Source organism: Furipterus horrens, unplaced genomic scaffold (assembly GCF_987537825.1).
Source record: "Furipterus horrens unplaced genomic scaffold, mFurHor1.1.pri manual_scaffold_17, whole genome shotgun sequence".
NCBI classification, from domain to species: Eukaryota; Metazoa; Chordata; class Mammalia; order Chiroptera; family Furipteridae; genus Furipterus; species Furipterus horrens.
In genome coordinates, this window is record NW_028327187.1 from 65,193,844 (window position 1) to 65,220,986 (window position 27,143).

The 27,143-nt window shown below is 35.2% G+C and overlaps 2 protein-coding genes across 3 annotated transcripts in view; both read right to left on the minus strand.

The window, feature by feature from the left end:
* Positions 1–27,143, minus strand: part of DIAPH2 (diaphanous related formin 2) — a 1,048,823-nt gene that overhangs the window by 811,101 nt on the left and 210,579 nt on the right. For both annotated transcript variants that reach the window (XM_090264504.1, XM_090264503.1), the window contains one exon: positions 21,314–21,453. In XM_090264504.1, coding sequence (XP_090120630.1) covers positions 21,314–21,453 — 140 coding nt within the window. The remainder of the gene's footprint in view (positions 1–21,313; positions 21,454–27,143) is intronic.
* On the minus strand, positions 17,286–18,178 carry RPA4 (replication protein A4). The gene is given in 2 exon segments (XM_090265414.1): positions 17,286–17,583; positions 17,585–18,178. Coding segments are annotated over 2 exon segments (780 nt in total). The 3' UTR covers positions 17,286–17,397.

Genomic DNA, 27,143 nt, shown 5'->3' on the forward strand with positions numbered 1-27,143 from the left:
GCCAAAACAAACACTAACTTTAAATTGATGGCATGGTTTTGTCTTCATTTACAAACAAACCTCACTGAAAGGACACAAACAGCACAGTATCTTTACTGGTTGTGAAATCAAAGTAAGTTACTTCATAATGGCGCTTTCATTTTATAGTTAAAAAAACTAGACAATTTTAGTGACTTGTCTTAGATCATACAGTTTGTTAATGGCAAAACTATGACTGAAATATGATACTTCTCAATCCTTATGCATCTCCTATTCAACTATATTATCAACAACTAACATAAAAATCAATTACTGGTTACAAGTGACTTGGGTTTTTTGTTGTTGTTGTTCCTGAAGAATAATGGATGAAACTGACAACTTATAAAAATATCATCAATGTGTATATTCAGAAGTGAAAGAAGTACCAGGGAGGTTTTGTTATTATTATTATTTACTATGAATTCTATCACCAAGGCAAGGAAAATTTTAGATAAAATATGTAAAGAACGAACAGCATGCTATAAACAACCAACAGATCAAGGAAAAGAGTGAGGGAACTAAAAAAGTACCTTGAGAAAAATAAAAATATAACATACCAAAAGTTACAGGATACAGAAAAAGGAGCTCTAAGAGGGAAATTCATACAAATAAATGCCCAACACACACACACACACACACAGAGTTCTCAAATAAACAACCTAACTTTACACCTCACAAAACTATAAAAAAAACAAACAAAGCCCAAAATTAGTAGAAAAAAGAAAATAAAGATTAGAGCCAAAACAAAATAGAGACTAAAAAAAAAAAAAAAAAAAAAATCAATACAACTAAGAGCTGCTTTTTTTTTTGAAAGATAAAATTAACAAACCTATAGCTAGTTTCAACAAAAAAAAAGGAAAAAAAAAGAGAGAGAGAGGATGCAAACAAAATCTGAAATAAAAGACAATATATTACACCTGATAACACAAAATTAAAAAGAATCGTAAAGGACTACTATGAACAATTTTACACTAACAAATTGAACTAGAATGGGTAAACTCCTAGAAACATACAATCTACCAAGATTGAATCATGATGAAATAGAAAACCTGAACATACCTGTTACTAGTAAGGAGATTCGATAAGTAATCAAAAAATCTGGTGAATTCTCTTAAACATTAAACATTAAAAGAAGAATACCAAAACTTCTCAAACACTTCCAAAAAAATAGAAGAGAGGGAAACTATTCCAAACTCATTTTACAAGGCCAGCATTAGGCTGAAATAAAAATCAAACAAGGATGCCACAAGAAAAGAAAATATCCCTGAAGGACACAGATGCAAAGATTCTCAAGAAAATATTAGCAAACCAATTTCAATAATACATTCAGAGATCATATACCATGATCAAGTGGAATTTATTCTATGTATGCAAAGATGGTTCAACATCCCCAAATCAGTCAAAGTGATACATTGTATTAACAACAACAACAAAAAAAAAAAAGATAAAAATCATGAGATCATATCAATAGATGCAGGAAAAAGAAAGAATTTGACAAAATTCAACATCCATTTATGATAAAAAAAAAAAAACAACTCTCATCAATGCATGCATGTATAGAGAAAAGGTACCTCAGCATAATGTAGGCCTGATATGGCAAGCCAACAGCTAACATCTTGCTCAATAGTAAAAAGCTGAAAGCTTTACTTTTAAAATTAGAAACAAAACAAGGATGCCCACTCTCACCACTTTTATTCAACATAGTATTGAAAGTCCTAGCCAGGGCAATTAGACAAGAAAAACAATAAATAGTATCTAAATTGGAAAGGGAGAAGTAAAACCATCACTATTAACATGTATAGAAAACCCTAAAGACTGCATCAAAAAGTTCTTAGAATAAACAAATTCAGTAAAGTTGCAAAATTTAAAATGAAAATGGACAAATCTGTTGCATTTTCATACATTAATAATAACTATCAAAATGAGAAATTAGGAAAACAATCCTATTTACAATTGCATCAAATAGAATAACATAGCTAAGAATAAATTTCACCAAGAAGATAAAAAACCTGCATATTGAAAACTACAGACATCAATGAGAAAAGAAAAAAAAAACTGAAAAAGACACAAATATATGGGAATCTATTCCATGATCATGGGTTAAAAGAATTAGAATTGTTAAAATGTCCTTACTCCCCAAATCAATCTCTACAATGCAATTCTTATCAACATTCCAATGGCATTTTTTAGAGAAATAAAACAAATAATCCTAAAATTTGTATAAAATAATAAAAGACCCTGACTAGCCAAAGCGATCTTGAAAAGAGAAAACAAAACTGGAGGCAACATGTTCCCTTATTTCAAATTATATTTCAAAGCTATAGTAATCGAGACAGTCTGATACTGACATAATAAAACAGACATAAAGATCAATGGAACAGAATAGAGAGCCCAGAAATACACCTGTGCATATATGGTTAGTTAAAAGAATATATAATGGGGAAAGGACAGTCTCCTCAATAAATGGTGCTGGGAAAAGTGGTCAGTCACATGCAAAAGAAGGAAACTGGACCACTATCTTATACCATACAAAAAAAAATTGGGACAACTGTAATATCATAATCAATAAAATATATTTTAAAATTAACTAAAAATAGATTAAAGACATGAACTTAAGACTGAAAATGTAAAATTCCTAGAAGAAAACAAAGGCAGTAAGTTTCTTCACATAGGGCTTGGCAATGATTTTTTAATTGGACATCAAAAACAAAACTAATAAAAGCAAAACTAAACAAGTGGGACTACATCAAACTATAAAGTTTCTACACAGTCAAGGAAACCATCAACATAATGAAAAAGCAACCTACTGAATAGGAGAAGATATTTTCAAAACATATACTCGTCGTCGTCGGCAGCCGTCCGTCTCGAGAGACGATGGTGTAGCTTCTTAAGAGTCTATCTGCACCGCCGAGAATGGCTGTGCAGTCCGACTCGGGAGTGACATGGTATCTGTCTCCTCCCGTGTTGAATCGACATCTTGTGATGACGCTGAAGCTACAGAGCCTGGGCAGGGTAATATGGAGGGTCTGCTGTTGCCCATGCAGCAGACCCCCCCTCTCTTCGCAGCTGAAGGGTCCAAGGGAAAGACGGAGTCGATACAGCTTGGGTTCAGGTGCGCCGCAGGAGTTGCCGGTGTTGACTACAACGTCAAACCGCCTTAGGGACTCCGGCTCCGGATTTTCTGTCGGGGTTTACTCCCTTAGCCTTTCCCCTGAAGAGGTATGCCGCAAGGCAGCGGAGGTTTTTTGGAGTCAGAGTTTTCCTTCTCTGATGTACCCTGACTGGAAGATCGAACCAGCGACACTTAGCTCGCAGGCCGACGCTCAATCCACTGAGCTAAACCAGCCAGGGCAAAACATATACTAACAATAGGGTAATATACTAAATATATAAGTAACTCATACAACTGAATAGCCAAAAACAAATTTTGACTTAAAAATGTGCAGAAGATCTGAATAGCCATTTTTCCAAAGGAGACATACAGAGGGCCAACTAGTACATGAAAGATGTTCAACAACGTTAATCATAAAGAAAATGCAAACCAAAATCACAATGAGGTATCACCTCACACATGCTTGGACATGACTATACATCCTATAAGAGTGGATGTTAAGAAAAAGACTAGAACTAGCAAGTGTTGGCAAGGACGTGGAGAAAAGGGAACCATTGTGCAGTGTTGGTGGAAATATAAATTTGTGAAGCCACTATAAAAAAGTATGGAAGTTCCTTAAAAATTAAAAATAGAACTACCATATGATCCAGCAATTCTATTTCTGGGTATTCATCTGAAGAATATGAAAACACTACTTCAGAAAGATATACACATCCGTATGTTAACTGCAGCAATATTTACAATAATCAAGACATAGAAACAACCTGAGTACCTACTGATAGATGAATGGCTATGCATACGCGCGCGCGAACACACACACACACACACACACACACACACACACACACTGAAATTGTTCAGCTATAAGAAAAAGAGAAAACTCTTGGGATTAGAAATGGATAAACCTTGAGGGCATTACACTAAACAAAATAAGTCAGATAGAGGAAGACAAATAGATGATGGCTCTTATATGTGGAATCTCAAATATCTATCTATATACATATATATATATATATATATGCATGTAGATAGATAGATAGATAGATAGGTAAAGATCATAGATATAGAGAACAAATTAGTGGTTGCCAGAGGCAGGGATGGAAGGTAGGAGAAATGGGTGAACATTTCTTTTGTTGTTTATTTGTTTGAATAAATTCAACTAAAAAATCGATATAAAGCCCTAAGCACAATATAAAGGAGAAAGAAGAGAAAACTAACTTAAAATTAAATACAGGCATGCCTCATTTCATTGTGCTTTGCTTTATTGTGCCTCAGAGATACTACATTTTCATCAATATAAAGGCAAGACACAATGAGCAAAATGATTACCACTCTCTGAAGGTTCAGATGATGATTATAAGTTTTTATCAATAAAGCATTTTTAAATTCAAGTATTATCATTGTTTTTGAGACGATGTTATTGCACACTTAACAGTCATTTATAACTTTTATATTCACTGGGAAACTAAAAAATTCGTGTGACTTGCTTTATTGCAATATTCACTTTATTGCAGTGGTCTGGAACCAAACCTGCAGCGTCTCTGAGGTATGTCTGTAATAAGTATTCATATGTCTAAATGTTTGGACATGACTATATATACTAGAAGACTGTGTTAAATAGTCAGAGCTTGCACCTATATATAAAACACATATATACATATAAAATGATCATTCATCTATCAGCTAGAAGTGATATATTGGTGAACTAAATTTCAAAAATGAATTGTTCTCAGTAAAATATTTTCTAAAACAGCAAATAATTCTTGCTATAAATTTCTAAAAATATACATAAAACATTCTTCCCTTGAAAAAAATTAAAGAAAATGAGCAAATGTAATGACCAGTATCAAAGATGACTCCAAATCACACACAGGGATCTGAGCCAAAACCATGAATAGATGGGTAAGCTCTCTAAGACAAAGAATATATACAATCAAAAAATAGTTGACCACTATTATGTAATCTCAAATCTGTTGTGAGCTCACAAACTAAAAATTCCAGTATCATGTTATATATAGCTCTATGGTATGTATCCAGCATGTTGCTTATATCTCCACAATACTATTTTATAATTCATATTTATCTAGCATCCCTCACATCAATAGTTTCAGAAATTTCCAGCCATATATTTGAAAAATAAATATGCATATGTAATTTGTTCTTACTCCCCAAAATTTTTTCTATAGCTGTCTGTTATTAACTTGATTACTCCAATTTTTCAAGATCATTTGAAAGAGTTGAGAAATGCATTAAGGTGAATGCTTGCATCAAACTACTGTCATCAGCAAACTTAGACACATAAAATGTGGTCAGTTCCCCTTCCTGGCTCTTATCCTCCCCTGTGCCCAGTACCCTCCACTTTTGTTGCTGTCCCTGCTCTGGAAAAAAATGTTCTAATATTAGTCCTTTGCTCCTTCAATTCCTTTTCCTGAGGATTTTGAATTTTATTTTCCAGCCTTATTAAGTTATAATCAACAAAACTGTATATCGTTAAGGTGTTCAGTGTGATTTTTTAAAATACGTATACATTGTAAAATGATTATCACAATAAAGCTAATAAATGTGTCCATCACCACAAAAAAAAAAACATTTAGACACATGATTTCAACACATAAAGACATTACTGTAATTTATAAACAATACAAAAATAAGCAAAAATGACCAAAAGCTTACATAATAACAACTTGGCACAGTACACACAGCATTCTACTCCTTGGAGAAACTGATGAGCAAATAAACTGACAGGAAAGTTTTTTTTAAGGTACAAAATATGTCATAAAGTCATAGAATACCTGCAGGTAGATATTCCATACCACTAACATTATAAAATTATTTTTCCATTTTAATTGATGCTTATAATGCTGACCTCAACACTACAAAATTATTAAGGATTTCCATATTCTAAAAATCATTACTGCTTCATAGTTTTAGTGCTGGATCCATTTCAGGGTATTCTTATTCTTTGACAAATGCAAATTCATACATGAAAATTTATGATAACCCATTTTGTTTTAAAAATCTTTTTAACAATCCAGTACAGCACTTGGTCTTCAATATTTTTTGATGAATGCTGAATTCACCAATTTAAGAAATGATCTCCGGAAAACTATTTTGAAAGCTGGTATCAAGAGTGGAATGGTACCACACCCTTGCCCCATAAAACATCTAGAGCAGTACTCAGTACTCAGTACTCAGGTAATGTCCTCCAAAATAGAATTGGACTCAATCTTTGTATTTTTAGTAACACTGTATGCTTCAGAACAGACCTAAAAAATAGGACTGGGTCAATTCTGAGTAAAGGAAGGCTTGAGATTCATATTCATTTGGCAGACCACTAAGCATCTCACTTGAAGCTGATTTCATTTTTCAAAGTGCACTATAAGATTATAATGCCTTCTATGTTCTGCCTTCCTGGATTCTATCTCAACAGAAGACTTTCAGGTTCAAACTGCCTGACGTGAGAGGCTGTACAATATATAGCTTTGCTGACCAGGTGGGAAATCTCCACAAATTAGCTGTCTATTATCTAACACCAGTTGAACAGCTGGGGTCATAGAGCAAACACTGTTATCTAGTGCCCACAGATCATTCAATTGACCACACAGCCTACCTGCACTCCAGGTGCTAGCTGGCTCTTAATTGTGAATTTTCAGCTATCCAGTTCCTATCAAAAGTCCAGCTAAGGTGATAGATATTCCAGGGGGAGAGACTTGAAGACACTTCTCAAGTACATCTTGGTAGTGGGTTAGATTACTGGAAGCTACATACTGTTATTATTACTCCGGGTCTTTGTAGAAACATCAGGACCTTGATTTTTTTTTTTTTTTAATTCAAGGCCCCATGTATGAAATAGACATGCAAAGAAATTCTCTGCACTGAATGGAAAACTATCAAAGACTCACTCACTATTTTGTGCAATAGCCCTCATTTAAGGAACCACACAATAAAATTATCTGATCTCAGAATTAGGAAGAATGCTTTCAATAACAGCTGTGTCTCAATACTCTGCCATTTTTCTCCCCTTAGCTATAAGGATAATTGGAACTAAAGTACTTTATACTCAGATCATTACCTGGCATTGTCCTAGGCTTCCCTCCTTGTTTACTTGGAGCTTATATTTTTACCCTCATCTTAATGGTAGTGGGATAGCTGCACTTCTTACTGTAAGCTGCAAGTGCTTTCAGTAATAGTCCCTTAATGATAAGTATGTAAAACTTCACTATGTGTTCGAAACCTTTAAATTAATTTATATAAATAAAAATAAAAATATTTCAAATGCCACATATGTATAAGCATTTTCTTACCAAAACAAATATTCAATATAGTGAAAATGCAATAAAATGTACATAAAATGTTTTCAAATGAATGAACTTTAGTATTCTTTTACCGACTGGCTTATTTCACTTAGCATAATCTCGAGCTCCATCGATCCTATCACAAAAGGCTGGAGTTCCTTCTTTCTTTCTTCTGCATAGTATTCCATTGAGTAAATGTACCACAGTTTTTTTGATCTGGGGGGTAGGGAGATAATGGTGGAAAGAAGAGGAAGGAACTAGACAAAGAACATGTGTGAATGACCCATGGACAAGGGACAGGGACAACAGTGTGGGAATTGACTGTGGGAGTGATGGAGGGGATGGGTGGAGGAGGGCAAAGTTGTAAAAATTGGGACAAATGTAATAGAATAACAAATTGATTTAATAAAAAAAATTTATATTCCATTAAGAAATCCATTTATAGTCCTGGCTGCTGTGGCTCAGTGGATTGAGCATTGGCCTGCAAGCCAAGTGTCGCTGGTTCGATTCCCAGTCAGGGCATATAACTAGGTTGCACGTCAGGTCCCCAGTTAGGGGCGCAAGTGAGAGGCAACCACACAGTGATGTTTCTCTCCCTCTCTTTCTCCTTTCCCCTCTCTCTAAAAATAAAATTAAAACCAACAAATAAATAAATAATTTTTTAAAAGAATTAAAAAAAATCCATTTAATTAGCAGTTTCTTCTATTATGAGCAATAATATTGGATCTGCCTTAAAGTTGTGTTTTAAAGCTAAAATTACATAATTAAAAAATCCAATGTCAATATATATGGTACCAACTTAGCCATATGAGCATAGATATGGTTGCTGTTATTTCAAATTATTGCTCAACATTTTAAAAGAAAGCATGAAACTTAACATAAGTGCACTAAATGCACTACTGTCTGTCCTATGTAAAAATGTACTAGGAGCTCCTAAAATGATTTATGCATTTAAAAGTTAAAGTAAACAAATTTAAAATACCAATAGTAAACAACCCTGCTTTAGTAATACTGCTTTATGAGATGTGCTCAAGTCCTGGTCACATTTCTGCATCACACAAAAATTGTTCTCATTATTCCATTTTTCATAGGTAGACCAATGCAAAATGTTCTAAGTGTATTGATCTGCACCTACCTTTATATTAACCTTCTAAGTAGTGTTGGTTCCTTTGCTGAGTTTTTAATCATTTTAATACAAGCTGTTTAAACATTTATTAACATCCATAATTCAGAAAGTGCTTTCTATTCCTAATTATTACTGTCAATAGCAATTTCATTACAATGATTATGTTAAAATGCACATTTGTTAATGCACAAGAAAAATGTTTAAATCTAAAGGGAAGTTAGAAAATATCAAGTAAAAACAATGTTCTAGATGTAATACAAATGATTACACATATATCAACTCTAAAGGATATTTTGTTTTCACCTGCTTAAAGACATAGATTGAGGAAGCTATCAGTGCACAAAGTGAACATACACACTTTGCCATGAGTTTGGCAGATCAACCACTAAGATTCCAAGTAAAAAAAGAAAAAAAATTGCTAGTGAGGTAAAATACCCCTTAAGCTATTAGGCAGTTTCACAACAACTCTGCAAACAATTCTACACAATCACAACTCTCTGGTACTATTCTTCAAACCAGTATTTGCTGTTTTGTGTCATGTGTTGAGAAACCTTATTCACAATGATTTATTGCTATACATTTCTTTGGATCGTCATAGAATATATTGACAAATACTTATAAATCCTTTAATGGGTTGGCTGGCAATATAATTGTCCTAACTCATTGGTCATTTCTCAGCAGGTACTGCTTCCTTTCATAAACTTCAGTAAAGGAATATGAACAAAATTCTGTAAGTAAAACAACCCTCATTCTAAAACACATAGTTCATGGTATATGCAGAGCCTAATGCAATTTGTGATAGCAGATTGAGATTTATTTTATAGTCAAATTTCATGGATTTTTAGGGTGTTAATAGAGTTATAAACATTCAATTTCATTAATTTAACATGTAACAGTAAAAAGACAATTGCGTAAAGCATGTCATATAGTCTGTAGCTTATTACTATAGTTCAAATCAAAGGAGCAGTTTACATTCCTGTTTGGAGGAAGTTAGCTTCATTCTTTTGCTCTGATTACATCTAAAAATGCATAGCTGCAAAATAATGCCAGATTTATGCAAATTCATTCTCACTGCTAGAGAAGCATCGGTTGTTATTTATGATGGGTCAATATCCACATCAAATCACATATTACTATACCCAAATTATATCCTACCTGCCATTATGAAACAATAAGAGGGCAAGAGTGCTCCTTCCCCAGGGGAGTCTAAAATCTAAAGGAGAAAAGCAGACATACATACATGAAACTATTATAGCACATAAGCAGGTGCAGGTGAATAGAGTACAAAACAACTGTTGAAGGAAATTTGTAGTAAGGGAGTGATTTGGGATATAACCAGTTAATGGTTTATAAAAAGATTTTAAAATATTTTCCTTTAGAAGAAAGTAATATAATGAAATAACTTTCTTAGAGCCTTTATCATCTGAATGAATAAATATCATAAGAATTTTAAATTTTTTACTGTTTAATATTTGAAATGATTGTGCTTTGAAAATGTTTAGCAAAGCTATCAGTGTGTGTTTGTGTGTGTGTGTTCATTAATTTATTATTTTAGTAGGGGCTGAACCAAAATAAACCAGTTAAAACTATTATAGGGAAGAAAACCAGCCATGAGAGGGCAAATGCCAAGATTCTAATGAACATCAGGTTAGAAAAATAACTGTTATGTAACACACTTGGAAATTGCTTTCTTCAATATTTTAAAGGAAATTATAAATACCTGCCTGGCATTGATTAAATATAATACTTATAAATGCAAGAAAACAATGGAATTCTAAGAAATCTTTCAGTCTTACAGAGGAAAATTTTTCTTATTCTTTAAAATCATTTCTAAAAACTAATCTAGTTCCAATAACAAATGTAATAAGATAGGAATTAAGCAAGCGAGAACATAAAACATAGAAGTTTACAGCGAGAAGGCTCCAGTCTCATTTACATGTGGTGAAACTGTAGCTCAAAGATGTCACTTGCTGATTGGACTAAAATTGCAGAAAGTGAAAGATCTAGGACTAGAAATCAGCTCTCATGACTGACATTCTAGTGTGCTTCTATCTTATAACAGGCTGTCTCTCAGAATTTAGAACAACAGAAAGATTTTCTTTATAAAGGGAATGAGGCAAAAAAAATAATAATTTCATTAAGGAGTTATACATAAAAGTAGATCTAGCAGTAGTGTATAGTTCTACTTTTTTAAACATCTTGAACTAGTTAATTTTTTACCTAGACAGAATTTAGCTTAATTTTGTTATTTCAAGGGCTTGAAGGATAACTCTCCTATGCACAAGTGCAGTAGGCTGAATATCATCTATATAGAAAGCAGAATACGACCTTATTTGGAAGTAGGGTATTTACAGATATAGTTAAGGGTAGAGATAACATCTTACTGGATTAGGGAAAGCCTTAAATCCAGTTAAAAGTGTTCTTATGCTAGACACAGAAAGGACACAAAGATACATAGAGGAGATATGACAAGGGAGATAGGTTTAGAAGTACACTGCCCTAAGCCAAGGACTGCCAGAAGCTGGAGGTAGCAAGGAAAGATCCTCGCCTAGAGTCTGAGAAGGGACCTTCCTGCCAAAACTTTGATATCAGACTTCTGGCCACCTTAACTGTAAAAGGAGAAATTTCATTTTTGTTTTTTTTTAAAGATTTCATTTATTTTATTTTTAGAGATAGGGGAAGGGAAGGAGAAAGAGAGGGATAGAAACATCAATGTGTGGTTGCCTCTCACTCGTGTGCCCTCAACTGGGGACCTGGCCCGCAACCACACATATGCCCTGAATGGGAACCAAACTGGTGACCCTTTGGTTTGCAGGCCAGTGCTCAATCCACTGAGCCACAACAGACAGGTTTTTTTATTCTTTTAAGTTACCCAGTTTTTTGATAACTGTTATGGAAGTTCTAGGAAACTAAAACAATAATATTAAATGGTTCCTGTTGAATTTCAAGGGTTATTTACTGTTATATAAGCCATTATGCATTCAAGGTGATTTATCCTTTTATAGACTATTTTTCTTTTCTTTGTTTTCTGTGTTATATAAACTATTCTCATTCTTGGTCTGTTCTTACACCGGTTTCCTCCTTTTCTGATTTTTTGTTGTTGTTTCATAGCTCTTCTTTGCTTATTAGTTTCTATACAAAAGGAAGACTATTTAGTTGTTTGCTGTGTTGTTTTGATTACTTGTTTTTTGGTTTCTATGAGGGAGATTTAAATGAGGGGATGGTCAGATAACAATATCCATAGCTGTTGGTGGGTTTAAATCTGATAGAAATAGAAGATGTAGTTTAGACTATGAAATGGTTATAAGCATTTTTAAGAATAAAATAAGGTGTTTTTTTTTTTTTTTTTTTTTAATTTGGAAACTCTGGGTTTTGAGCAAGTCAAACAAGTTTCTTTCCTGTAGGACTTTTAAAAGACTTAAAAAAATGGTAATGTTCACTGTGCACTCCCAAGAGGGGAAAAGGCACTACACCTCCAGAACTTATTTAACCATGTAATGTAGACACAAATCCTACCACCATCATTTCTCCAGTTTTTTGAAGGGTAGGTTGAGGAGAGTATGCCCTTACCAGGAAGGAAGATTTTTGGACCAGAGTCTACTGGTAGGTAAGTCTAAGGAGAGACCACTGCTTGGAGGTGGCATACTAGAATTTGGAAAGAATTCTCAGGATACTCAAAGGAAAAATAAGGACACTGGTGCCCCTTGTTTTTCCTCTTCTTTCCAAAACACACACATACACACATGCAAACTAGAGACACTTCATGGTAGCAATGTTACTTTTTCCCATTTACTCAACTTGTAATGCCACAAGGGATAATGTTAAAATCTGAATATACAGGATGAATAAAATAATCCTTAACCTTCAGGAGATTTCCTTACAATAACTTTCCTTCTCATCTTATTAAAGTTATTGTGCTGGCCGATGCCTCACAAGTTCATATCCCCTGCTTAGGGGAACACTCCCCAAAGTCACCTTCTGAGGTAACAGTCCAAGGGACTGCCACCCTCTCCCTTACCAAAGGAATCTGACTCAATCAGGGATGGTGGAGCCTGAATTGTCATGTGATAAGCACTTAAGCTGGCCTGCAGAGTGAGCTGGCCTCACATAAAAAGCTTTGCCCAAGCAGAACCAAACGGGGACCAGCATCACCCCATTAAGAATCTCACCTGGGCAATACAGAAAAGGCCAGGAAGTTAATATCATGAAAGGAAGCTGATAATGGGACTAATTAGGGTGACGTACCATGAATTTCTGCTGCTGAGGTAAGGGAGGCTCATGACAAAAATAATCAGGCTCTAGGACTACCTCGGGATTTCAAATGACCCTCTATATCAGCCTCCAAGAAGCACAGCTATACAACTGTCACTGGAATTCCAGTGAGATTTCTAGCTCCCTGTTTCCACACAGAGTTATTCTTTAAAAATCTAGGACAAGTCATGCCATTATTCTCTCAAAACTAACAGCTTCCCAGCTCTCTCAGAGTAAAAGCCAAAGTCTTTCCAATGGTTCCCAAGACTCTACATTGTCTGCCTCCATCCCACTGGGCTCTTTGACATTCCTGAACAGGGCAAGCATTTGCTCTTGCTGTTTCCTGTTTCTAACTATGTTCTCTCTCCAGTGAACCACATAGCTCATTCTCACACTTCCTTCAGACCTCTGCTCAAATACCATTAAAGTCAAGGAGGCCTGCACTGACCATCTGATATAAATAAAATTATTTGAGTTTAAAATTATTTGAGTTCCTGCCCTGGCCGGGTAGTTCAGTTGGTTAGAGCATCATCCCAATATGTCAAGATTGAGCACCGGCTCTCTAGTCAGGGCACATACAACAATTAACCAATGAACACATAAATAAGTGGAACAACAAATCAATGTTTCCCTTTCTTTATTTTTTCCTATGTCTTTCCCTCCTTCTCTTTCTGCATTTCTCTAAATGAATAAAAAAAATATTTTAATTATCTGACTTCTCTTACTAGAATGTAAGATCCATATGGACAAGAATTTTTTTTTTGTTACTCCTTTATGGGCTATCCCTCTGGTATGTAAAAACAAACCACATAATATTAGGTGTTATTCATTGAATTACTCCAGTTATTACCAAAGACAACTAACTCTTAATTGTATAATAGTAAAAAATATTTTCTTAATTTATCATGTAGTAATAAATGGATATAAATATCATACAGATGACATCTGAATTACTACAGGTACTATACCTAATGCACAGGGCAAATAAGTCCCAAATTTCACTATACAGATCCATGTGGTCATCAGAAAAAGAGACTTTTCAATGCAATGATATATATTCTAAAGATATCACACTTCAAAAAAATAGCATTGGTTTAGAGAACATGTAGACTTTCAGATGATTTTTAATCAGTGAAAATACAGTCTCAAAAAGTATTATAGTATCATTAAAGTTAATCTAAGTTATATGGCTGAGTTTTCTACAACAATAAAATACAGTTTTGTATATTGAACTGGTAGGTGAGTTCACATCTGTTTTTATATCTTCATACCTTTTGCTGTAAGATTTCATAGTGGATTTTTAAAAATGAAGTCAGATAAATTTTAATGTAAGAAATAATGTCAAAATATTTAGTATGTGACAAGAGTGAAAGAGGATATTTTGAAAGATGTTCCTTATTGTGAGGAGGAATAAAAAAAGTGGTCTGAAGACACACTGTCTGAGTTGGAATCTCAGCTCTGACACTTAGTAGCCATTTAACATTAAAATGGAGAAAATTACCTAAACTTTCTAAACATCAATTTTCTCATCTATAAAATGAGAACAATACTACTACTAATAATAAAGACAACCTGGTTGAATGTATGTACTTCAAGTTCTTAGAACATTTCCTGGGGGATAATGAATGCTATACAGTGTTCCTTATTATTATTTTTTTAATGTTTAAGACTTCCATGAAGGCATTTGGAGACAGAATTTGAATTTAAAGAAAGAGTCTGAGCTGGAAATATAAATCTAGGTATAACAGGGAAGGATGAATGGACATACACACCCACACACACACTCTTAAAACAGTGTCTATCAGGTAAATACTATGAAATGTTAAAATATTCACATGATAGTGTGCAGATGATGTTTTATTGAATTGTATACTTGAAACCTATATGATTTTCCAAACCAAGGTCAGCCCAATAAATTCAATTAAAATGGTAATTATTATTTTAATATTATTCAGTTATTGTTATTTTAATGACCATTTTAGAAGTCAATTGAATTTAAGCTATCAAAATTAAACTTAACATTAAATGCATAGAGTAGGTCTGATGAATGCAAATTCTTGATGATTATCATTTTTGACTCATCATAATAAAAAGCAGATTGAAATTTTTTAAAAGCCAATAATTTATATTTCTCAGATTATACTCAAAGTCTATTATTACCAGGTAAAAGTAATACTCAACATTTTTACTAACATTTATGACAAGCTTTTCAAATTTATTTTTTCAGTTAATTTAGAATCAACTTTAATATAAGTGCATATATTTCACATGCCTAGGAGCCATAGAAAAACAACCCTGAGTAGACTGTAGTCATCAACTAAGTTCTTCAGATTCCTTAGGCTTAAATATTCCTGCCCAAAATAGTTGATAATATTTCCCCAGGATCTGTATCTTATCCTCAAAGGTTTGGCTCACATAAAAAGCACAACTGGCAAGGAAGGGGAACACAAGACAAGTAATTCACTATCTAAACATAATTGAAAAAGAAGTATTCATGAAGGTGGTTTAAAGTGAATTTTTAAAAATCTCCTATCACTAACATGCACCAAATGTGCATGTATAAAATATTCTAATAATTATATTCTGCTTAAAAATGTTGATTTCAACTCATATTACAGTTAGCCCTATTTACTATTTTTCCACTGCAGTCCCTTACCTGCAGCAGAATCCCAGGAAGGCACATGATTCCATTCAGAAGAATAAGAGGGAGATGGGTACTAGAATATTAACAAACCTTAAAAGGTCCCCAAGGAATATACATGGACAGTTCCCCTCAGGATGGGGAGAAAAAGGGGATGGTACTGGGCCTTAAATTCAGGTGTAGGTATCACATCAGTTCCCAGGCACAAAGGCAGCCCCCAAAAACTTTGTTTTTCTTCCTTTTTTTTTCTTTGCCTTTTTTCTCATTCTGATGGAATATTTCTAGAGTAGAGGAAAAAACGTGGATACCCATCCAAGGGCCAGTTGAATAAACTTGGACTATAAAGTCATAAAAATATCAGATTTTAAACTCAGGTTTCATGCCTTTTTATAAACAATATCACAAAAAAAAATTATGTTTCCTGGACTATTTCTTTCTGTATTCAGACTCTGAGGAAGGAATATGCCCCTCATTTTTTCTCCCCCAGTATGATTTTCCCCAAAGTAAGTAACCTTTTCAACAGAGTATAAAAACAGGTTTATTGTATGTTAACCATTTGAGGTTTAAAGGTGCCACTTAATGATTTCTTTGCTCTTGAGGGGAAGAAAAGTAAAATTTATGCCTCAGAATGCTTAAGTAAGAATTGGTGGTTTTGTAAAGGCTGACAATGAGAGGCCATATTATGACTGTCTCCTTAACAGAACGGATTACTGGCAATGGTGCATTTAAAGGATTTTCTCTGTTTTTGCTGCATCTTTTTGTAACCAAGTAAGACAAATGATGCTTTATTTTTCTACCTGTTGTCTTCTCTAATGAAATAAAATTAGTAGCTTGGAAGATACCATCTTTAAGTATTACTGAGGGTTTACATCAACTTTTTTTAAGTCCCACATAGTAATATAATCTATACTACAATGCATTACTAAGACAAAGATATAACAGATGTTATTGGTATTACATAGAGAAGAGAAAAATTATTCTGGATAATTAAAACTATTATTCCTTTAAAAAAAGTTTTTTTTCAACTGTACTTAGAAAAAAAATCACTTAGAAAAAATCAAAATAAAGATTTTACAAAAATATTTTAATAAAATGTTCAAATAAATTTCAGTCAAACTTACTAAGCTTAATTCTCATATGATTAATTTTATTTGGTTGCCTAACCTATAAGAATAAAACCTTATTATATATAAAATAGAGCATATAGGACTATAGATAATTCTTTAGAACATCAAATTTACAGAAAGTCAGGCATCAATGTACCATGTAACTACAATAGATTGTAATTTAATCCAAATATCACATCTTATTTGAAATATCCATTAAACAATCACATTTTTGTACAAGCATTCAAAGATGACCTTGTTATTTAAACATAGTATAATCTTAATTTTTAAATAAACCTATGGTAAGAAAAGTAAATCAGTCAATAAACAGTGGAACTAAGCATTTGAATCCACACGTTTCTATCATTAACAAATTTAAATTAATTAATTGCTAGATTTAGCAAGAGATAACAATGACTATAATAAGCCAAATCCAAACAGAAAATAAGTTTAATGCAAAAACAACAGAATTTTTTTTGTCTCTTAGTTGGCTCTATGACTGCATCTGCTTTTGCTTAAATCATAAATATTTCAGAAACAAGAAGCTCCCATGCAACTAAATAATTTCCAACTTTTTTCTGTACCGTTTCCTCCCAAAAATTCATCTGATCAAGAGTGTTTTCATTTGCTTGATGGTAAAAACTGCAAAGTCCAATCAATTATCCATCACAATCTTCCTCTGAGCTTCAAATACTGTTAGAAAAACAGAAAAGTTCAAAACAGTTGGAAAAGCAGTGAGGTTCCAACACGATGCCAGTTGAGATCTTTTCTTCCTAAACGTCAACAGGTAAAACTTAGTCACAGTTGCAGTCAGGTGTCTTCAGGAAATGAAAAATCTTCTCGGCGCTTCAATCAGCAGATTTAAAATGCTCTCCATCCGCAGTAGGGTAGATATGGCTCTCGACCATCAGATATTCAAGGGCTTCCTCAATGGCGTTGATGCCGAGGCTGCGAAGCTCGGTCTGGATCTTGCAAATGCTCTTGCCTTCCTGTAGAGGGCACTCTTGAATTAAACACAACACCTCTTTCTGAATGGACTCGAGGCTGGTCACGTGGACCCTGATCCACTTTGGATGGAGCAAGAAGTGCACTTTGCACAAAGGCCACTTCCTGGGCTTTAGCCAGCATCATGTGCGAATTGACCACTTCCAGAATATGTGAGGTGAACTCATTAACGTCTTCCAGGATGCGGATCTGCAATACCTCAAGGATTTTCCCCTCTCCAATACCTCTGAGGATACCAAGCACTTTAGCATAAACTCCCACCAGGCATGGAGTCAGCTTCTGCTTTGCTTTACCTCTGCGTAGCCAGTGACGGCCGTCAATAGACTTGGTGGTCATATCATCAATCTTGTAAAGAATGTAGTCTGGCGCTCTCTCTGCCTTCCTAATGATCCCCAAGATTGAGACCTGGAAAACCACTATCCCCCTAACCTTGAAAACATAGTCAACCAGAGTGGCTGTGAGCAGCTGGTTCATACAACAAGGTACAATGTTCTCGATTCGAGCCCGGGATCTTGGAGCCTTCAGAACAGGAGCTGGGCCGCCCTGGGAGGGTGCGTCATTGTTGCCGCTGGTTCCCCTCACAGCAGAGAGGCCACCATGGCTCCCAAACCCATTCCTACTCATTTTAACGAAATCGCAGGCAGTTAAGTCCGTGGGACTTCGCTCTACTCAGTGAATTCCTCAAGTTAGCTTCTACTTCAACCGAGGGCTACCACTGAACGCATGGCTGGTGAGGACGTATGCAGCCTCACGTCACCCATGGATCCAATCAGCTACCAGAATACAGTTGCCTGTAGCCAGTCAGGATCTGCCAGCTTTTCTCCTGATCGCATAGTTCTTTGCAGTTGTCTAGTACTTGCAGGGCTACATTTTAAAAGGCCAGCGTATAATTTCAGGCCTTTCCTGCCATCTAATAAAAAGGCATTTTTGCTAACTTCCCCTGACCCTGCCATTCCTAAATTTCACAACTTTGTCCACAGTCAGTTCTTTTCCTTCCTTTTTTAAAAAAGATTTTATTTATTTATTTTTAGAGAAAGGGGAAAGGAGGGAGAAAGAGCAGGAGAGAAACATAGATATGCCAGAGAAAATGAAACGTGTCCATCAGTTGCGTCTCGCAACCCCCTACGGGGGGCCCGCCTACCTGTAATCCAGGGATGTGCTCTGACCCCAGTGGAACTTGGGTTTGCAGGACAAGACCCAACCCACTGAGTCACACCAGTAAGGACTTCTACAGTCACTTCTTAAAGATTAATTTCTTCACTCATTGAATCAGTTAACCATTCCAAAGAAATTTGAAAGGACGCAAGTGCACTATAATAGAGTGTTGTAGGTTATGTGAGGGGAAGAAGAGTTGAGGGTGATAGGGGGATGGGGTGGTGAGGGCGTAAACCACCACCATGGTTACTGTTATGAAATAACTCAAATATTTGTTCAAATTATTAAACAGGAAGCATATTTCTTATAGTCCCTTTTTACAGATTAATTTTTGACTCGTTCAACTAGTTAACCATTCAAAAGAAATTTTGGAACACTAAAATGCACTGTGGCAGAGTGCTGTAGGTCACATAGGGATGAAGGAGGCAGGGGCATGAGGGTAGCTAGTTGGTGAAGGGCGACTAGAAGGAAAGGATTGAAGGATGGGGGAGCAGGGTGGATATGGCATGGGGTATCACCACAATAGGTTACTATTCTCAAATAATTCACATACTATTCAAATCATTAAAACCAGAGGCACTCTGGAAAAAACAGCAAGATAGCCACATTTGAATGATTGTATTGAAATGTAAGTTCATCTTACCACTTCCTCTTTGAAGTTATTATTGTAGAATTATAATTTTCCAGTTTTTCTGCTAAATGCATATAGATAAAAATAAATATAGCTGACCTGGCTGGGGGGCTCAGTTTGTTGGATCACCCCAACAACAAAAGCAACAAAAGGTTGAGGTTGGCCTCCCCACACCCCCTCTCCATGGGGCACTGGAGGCAACCCATAAATGTTTCTTTCTCTCTCCCCCCCTCTTCCTTTCTCTCTCTTTCTCTTTCTTTCTCTCTCTCTCTCTCTCTCTCTCTCTCTCTCTAAAAGCATAACTTTGAAAGAGGATTTTTAAAAATAGAATTAAAAAGATAGATTAATAGATAAATTTGACCCTTGAACAACACAGTTTCACATATACTTGTGCAGTTCAAACCTGTACTGTTCAAGGGTCAACTGGCACTGGGAATCCAGGTTATGCAGATAGTTAAGTTATAAGCCAATTTTCTAGTCAGCTGGCAGTGGGCACACCTACCCCCCATGTTGTTCAAGAATCAATGGTAGTATGGTATATTTGAATTTATACATAAATACCAAGGAAATGACTGAGCTCTAAATTATTTTCAAGGCTCTATAGCTAGGTCAGAGAAGATGTGACCCCATTATATGTTATGAAAAACATGTATAAAATCAAAATTTGATTTCTGTATACTCATGCATTAATTTCTGAACTTAAGAGGGCAGCAATTGTGTAAGTAGATCCCAATGTATTTTCATATTGAACTGATAATCTATGTTCCATATAAAAATATTTTATTTTTTGGTATAATTTAAAGGTTCTTTATGATTAATATAGGAACATCAGTTACTGGAATACGCCATTGTCAAGAAACTTGTTGAAAATTCCTTTTCAACAATTTTGAACACTTTATTAATGCTTTCTCTTACTTCTTTTATTGGTTAAAATAATCAAATTTTTGCTATCCCAAATTACAGAAACGTGTAAGTAGTATATCTAAAATGTGTTAAATATAAAATTATATTTACTTCTCAAATTAAAAAATAAATAATATCATAGAGCCAATACAAGGGGGGGGGTGCCAAAAAATATCACTGGAATTTCTTTACAAAAAATTGTTTATTTATTCTTACATGTTTAAACTTCAATCACCTCCAAAGCGCTCTCCATTTGATGCAACACACCTATGGAGATGTTTTTTCCACTGCTCAAAACCATTTTTGAAATAATCGATTTTGATGACTTTTAGTGCTTCTGCCCTTTTTTGTTTCACCTTTTTCACAACAGCAAAACATTTTCCTTTGAGCACTTTTTTCATCCGGGGAAACAAAAAAAAAATTTTGCTCAAGGTGAGATCAGGTGAATAAGAAGGGTAGGTCATACGGGTCATGCAGTTTTTGGTCCAAAATTACTGAACAGTCAGCACAGTGTGGGCAGGTGCACTCATAAATAACTGATTATGAAATGGGCAAACACAATGAAAGAGTTTTCCAAAAAAATTCACTGAAGCCAAATACAGCCTCTCACAATAATGCCACTTGGTACACTTATACAGATGGATTCCTAGAACGCTCACCTAGCAGGGAAAGTATATACAACAAGGGGTCCTCCCTCCAGACGCTAATTCCAGGTTTTGTGCCCTTCTCCAAAAACTGAATTTGTTTTACAAATAAATTACCTGAGTACCGAGATTTCCATGTAAATGTGCATATTCAACTTTTGGATCCATGTTTATATAATCAAAGATGAATTAAACATATAAGTAATATTTGTATTCTTAAAACTGAACAGTATTAGAGATCAGATTAACTACACTTTTTAAATGCTTACACCCTCATATTAGACACTGCTGTTTTATTATATTAGGTAGCATCAGACTTCTGGTTAGAAAATCTTCAGGTTCAAATGATATGACTGATTATATTCCCAACAATTATATACAGTATAAATTGTATGAATCATATCAAAACAAATAAGAACCACCTACCTGACAGGATTGCTGGTTAAAGAAACCCTCAGAGATTCTAGGCAGTTAAGAAGTTTCTCATCTGAAATACCAGATCGTAATTCATGAACATATTCTTGTGAAGACAGGGTGCATTCATGTTTGCTGTTTTTCAGTCCTCCCTATTTAAGAAAAGGATAGCAGTTAAGACAAACCACATATTTTTGTAAAACTTTTAAAATAAAATAATGCACAGATTTAAGATATTAAGATTTTACTGTGTAAAATTATGTGAAGGTGAAGAGTGCTAGGCCCTTAAAAATCCACAGTCATAGAACTGATGCGGTAAAATCATGTTGGACATATCTCAACACTCTCCCTAGCCTCATTTAAAAGAAAATCACACTGCTGGTGCTCATGACCTAAATGGAATATGGAATTGAGTTGCTCTGACAGGAACGCATAAATTTACAATCCAGGCATTAGGATTAACATTAGCTGCTCCTAAACTCACAGGATGAACATTTAGCAATCATCTTATTAATTTTCCTAGCTAAGGTATTTATATTCTATTCCACAAAACACAGTGAATAAAATTTAATATAAAGCATTATACATTATCCACATTTATTGAAATATCAGGGGCTTCCAGTCAAGATGGAGGCTTAGACTGACACGCTCTGTCTCCCTCCACAACCGAGTGGGAATACAACTACATCAAAACCAAAGATAACCAGAAATTCCAGAAAATAAAACTACATGGAAGCCCAACATATAAAGTTATAAACCAGCGGTGCTCGTCTGGACGGGTTGGAGGGGCAAAATCGGACTCAGGACAGAAATCTCAGGCTGTGCTTTCCGTGATAGCAGTGGGGATAATGGCGGGACTGTGAGAAATGCCAGGGGAGCAATCCTGGCCGCAGTCGAGACCCGACAGTTCACAATTCCAATACTGGGGAAGGGAGACCCCCCCCATTGCCTTGGACAGTGAGGCCATGGGGAAGAAGCCTCCCAGTCTCAGCGGAGAGTAATGGCAGGAATTCATCTTGAACTCCCGCCCCCACACAAAGTGCCACAGAGTGGTGAAAAAGGTCCCTGGTTGCCGGGCAGTGACAAGTGCACAGGGTGCCGCACCCTACAGCCCATCCAGGAGACAAAGGTAAACAGAAAACTGACAGGATGAAACAGACCATGATTGAAATACTGGTGACGCAGCTCACCGGGCAGCAGATGAGAGACATGACAGAGGAACAAATAAGAAACCTTTCTGAGGCTCAGTTCAGAGCTATAGACATAAGGTGGCTTACAGAATTAACAAAAGATTTTGAAAAAGACAGGGAAGGAACGAAAGCTACTCATACTGAAATGAACGAAAACACAAACGAGACAAGTGGTGAGGAAATAAAATCCAAAGATCAATCAACAAACCAGAACATAGGAAAAGGAACAAACAGACAACCAGTGCAGAAAGAGGAAACAAAAAGTAAGGAAAGTGAGATGATCAGAAACCTCTGAGACAGCTACAAGCATTCGAACATTCGGATAATAGGATTGCCAGAGGGTGAAGAAGAAGAACTAGAAATTGAAAAATTATGTGAAAAAATAATGAAGCAGAACTTCCCAAACTTGGAGAAGGAGATAGACTTACAGGGCCAGGAAGCACAGAGAGTTCCAGAAAAACTGGACCCAGGGAGAACCACTCCAAGACACATTATAATCAAATTGTCAAAAATTAAAGATAAAGAGAGAATCTTAAAAGCAGCAAGAGAGAAAAAAAGAATCATGTACAAAGGGGTCCCAATTAGACTATCAGTAGATTTCTCAAAAGAGACCCTGCAGGCAAGAAGGGACTGGCAAGAAATATTCAAATTAATGAAAATCCAAAACCTACAGCCATGAATACTCAATCCAGCGAAACTGTCATTCAGAATAGAAGGGGAGAGAAAGTGCTTCCAGGACAAAGTAAAACTGAAGGAGTTCATTAGATCCAAACCACTATTATATGAGATGTTAAAGGGACTGGTTTAGGAGAAATAGGATCAAAACTATGAACATTAAAATGAAAACTGCATCACAACAACCAACAGCAGAAGCTAGGAAATCGAAACAAAGGCAAACTAAGTAGGCAACGAGAGTGGAAAAAGAACTATAGGTATGGGGAACATATTGGGGAGGGTCACCAGGAAGAGGGAAGGGGGGGAAGGGAGGGAGATCGTACAGGAATTAAGAAGCATAGTAGGAGGGAATGGAGTAGACAGGAATAGGTTGAGAAGAACTATATGCACAACTAATGAACACGGACTAAAAGGGGGGGGACAACTGGAGGGAGGGGAGCCACTGGGTAGAGGGGAGCAGAGGGAAAAGAAGTTGGGACAACTGTAACAACATAATCAATGAAACATATTTAAAAAATTTAAAAAATAAAAAAATAAAAGTAGATTGAATAGATTAGTGGACTGGAAAATGGAGCAGAGCACTGACGCTTAATAAAGTCAATTATTCCTAAAAAAAAAAAAAAAGAATATATAGAATTTTAAAAATGTGTTAATAATGAGAAATGGACTCCTTAGGGTATCATTGTTTTGACTTTTTATTGAAAATATCTTCTCAATATAGAAATTGTCAATCATTCCTAATGATTCCTAATGTCTGATTTTTTAAAAAATTCCATTAAATAGTAAACATTTAAAGTCTGACAAAGTCTTAGGTATGGAAACTATTCCCTTATAGTACTATGGCACTATCACTCCTATGGCATGTAAGATATTGGGGCAGAGGTCATTATTTCTGTCCATCTCTCTTCTGGACTGGTAAGTTCATGTATACCAAGGACCTAACACAGTGAATGAATTTAGAGAGACTCAACAAAAGTGTGCTGTTATTGAATCCATCCATAACAATAGCAGAACAAGGAATATAACTTCATACTTTTAGCCCATATTTTGTGTATTAGCCACTGACCTGATATTTCTTGGTTAGGATTTATAGATGTTCAAGAATCTACTGTATGAATCACCACATACATGACACAGTAAGTAAAACCACCACCGTGAAATCATTTCCACATTTCTATAACTGATTTATCCACCCATTAAGGCTACATACAAATCCACAAGGAACTCCAAAAGTAAACATCTATAGTATAGAATTGTGCAAGTTTATTGCCACATACCACTTTCATATGAAATTCAAACTTTTTTCTTCATTAATGGATAACAAGGCTCTACTAGTCCCCTGGAGGCTTGCATATAAAGCTTATTCCTGTAGGATGAATTTTGTATTTGCTGTTTTCTCTGTCTGGAAGACTCTGGCTCCTGACCTCTCCATTGCTGGATCTCTTCATTTCAGTTTCAGCCCAACAGCCTTCTGCCCTCTACACACCAATTACCATCACAACACCATTGTAAAACCCATTTAGTGCATTAGGTTTATGTAAGTTTATCTTCTTCAGCTCTTTCTTTGTTTACTGTGTCTTCCTCACTAAAACATAAGCTCTATGAGGCAGCAATCTTGCCTACCTTTTTCATCACTGTATCTCCAAATCTTAACACTGTGCTTGGCACACAGTAAGTACTCAACACATATTTATTGAATGAAAGGACAAATGGGTGAATGGATGGAGAACAAACAAATGAGTGAATGACTGCTGAGTTTTCAACATGCAGAAGCATCCAACTTCAGTTTAGTTTCGCTTCAGAATATTAGAGATCTGAGGCGTTCCATTGCAATATATTCAGAGATGCTAGTATAGAACAGGTAAATTGGGACAATGTATGATGGTATCTGGGGAACACTCAAAATGCCACTGGTTTGAATCATGGCCCCCTCCCTTACATTCCAGGTAACCTTTAAGAAGGCTGTTGCACTAATCTCTATAAACCTGCTGGCTCATCCATGATATAGGGGTAATAAATATCTAACTCCTTCATGATTATTATGAATATTAAGTAAGAAAATGCATATGAAGTGCCTAAAAGAGGCATTTTCTTTTTGTCACCTCACAGAGTAAGCTGCTCAGACAATGTTAGTTCCCTGCTTCCATATGATGGTTGCTGAGATACTATCTATGCAACAGTTGGACCAGCCCATCACATTGATATTCACCACTTCCCCAAGTCTTAGAAACAAGTTTAAACTATATAATTTAGAATAATCTCTGGTTATAAGGAGTGAAAGCAAAAGATCTAATGGAAAAATACAAAAATATATAGAGCTTAATAGAACAAATGCCTTTTATCAAGCTTAGAAGGACTTAGAGGTTTTATCCTAAGTTCATATTTGATAATTATGACAATGTGATAACATATAAATGCTGGACTGGCCCTTAAATATCAGCTCTTCTAATATCGTAATTACGGAAATTGAGAATAGCAGTGATTACCAAAGTTCACATAATTAGTAAGTTTGCAGGACTAAAACACTAATATTCTAGTCCTCGGGTTACTTCTTTTTCTACTACATGTTATTTTTCCCCAATATTGAATAAAAAATTAAAGCAGCAAGTATTTAACTCTTAAATCTCTTTACAAAATGTCAAAGAATCTTCAGCATAATCAATATGGTACAACCTAATTAAAGACATAACCTAAAAACAAAACAGTGCAATATATTAAACTAATTCTCACTATCTTTAATAGGGCTGTAATATAAGAATGGCTTATTATTAACACCCTGTTCTAATACTGAACAAAGGAAACAACTAGATAATGGATGGATAATAATAAAAAATTTAATTAGCTGCTCTGCATGAGATTAATGAAAATTACCACTATGCCCATTTGATCTTTAAAAAATAATGCAGACAAAGTTAGCAATTAGCATACATCATGCTACTCTAAAGCTAGGTGAACAAAAAGCATTCCTAATTTGAAGCTATTTTTTAATTTGAAAACCATTAGGATGGAGACACTTGTCCATGTGACTATGTTTGTATTATTCTAAGATACTACACAAAGAACCAAAAAGGTACTTTGGGTCAGTATAATAATCACATCCTCCTACCCTGATATGAAATGTTAGTATCAAAACCAGACAAGCAATACTCTAAAAGGAGCATTTTAAGTTTGCAGTGAAGATACCACTTGTGATTGAGGATGGCCAGTTCTGAGGATGAGCTGTCATTCTTAAATGTAAAAACATATTTACTTAAAATTTGAGGAAAGCTTCATAGTTCTAAGCTATAAGTTATCCTGCTATAGACACTAGGAAGAACTGATTGTACATAGGTCATCAATTATGATGCAGACACAAATATCAATTACTATCAGTGGTGTCATCTTCAAGGACTATGAACAATATTATTGACATGAAACGACTAATACTGTTACAATTATTGACCATGATTTATAAACCCTAATGTAGTAAGGTTAATTTGGCTACTTTAATCAAGTGAGTTTCTTATCTGTGATTGCAGCTCTCTGAAAAAGCAATGTCAGAAGTTTAACAAATTTGGAATTACATCTTGAAAGGTCATGGTGTTGTCCTTTGAGAAGCTCCTAAACCTTTAAAAGTATAGGAAATTAAAAAGCTATTTTCACCCTGGCTGGTACGGCTAAGAGGGTTGAGTGCTAGCCTGAGAACTGAAAGGTCACCATGCCTGGGCTGCAGGCCAGGTCCCCAGATGGGGGTGTGCAAGATGTATCTTTTACACATTGATGTTTCTCTCCCTCTTATTCTCTCCCTTTCCCCCTCTCTCTAAAAGTAAATAAATGAATAAAATCTTAAAAAAAAAAACAACAACAACATGACTTCTGGCCAAGATAGAGGCCTAGACAGACATGTTGCGTCTCCTTCCACAACTAAGGAATACAACTACTTCAAAACTAGCGACAACCAGAAGTTCCAGAAAATCAAGCTGCATGGAAATCCAACA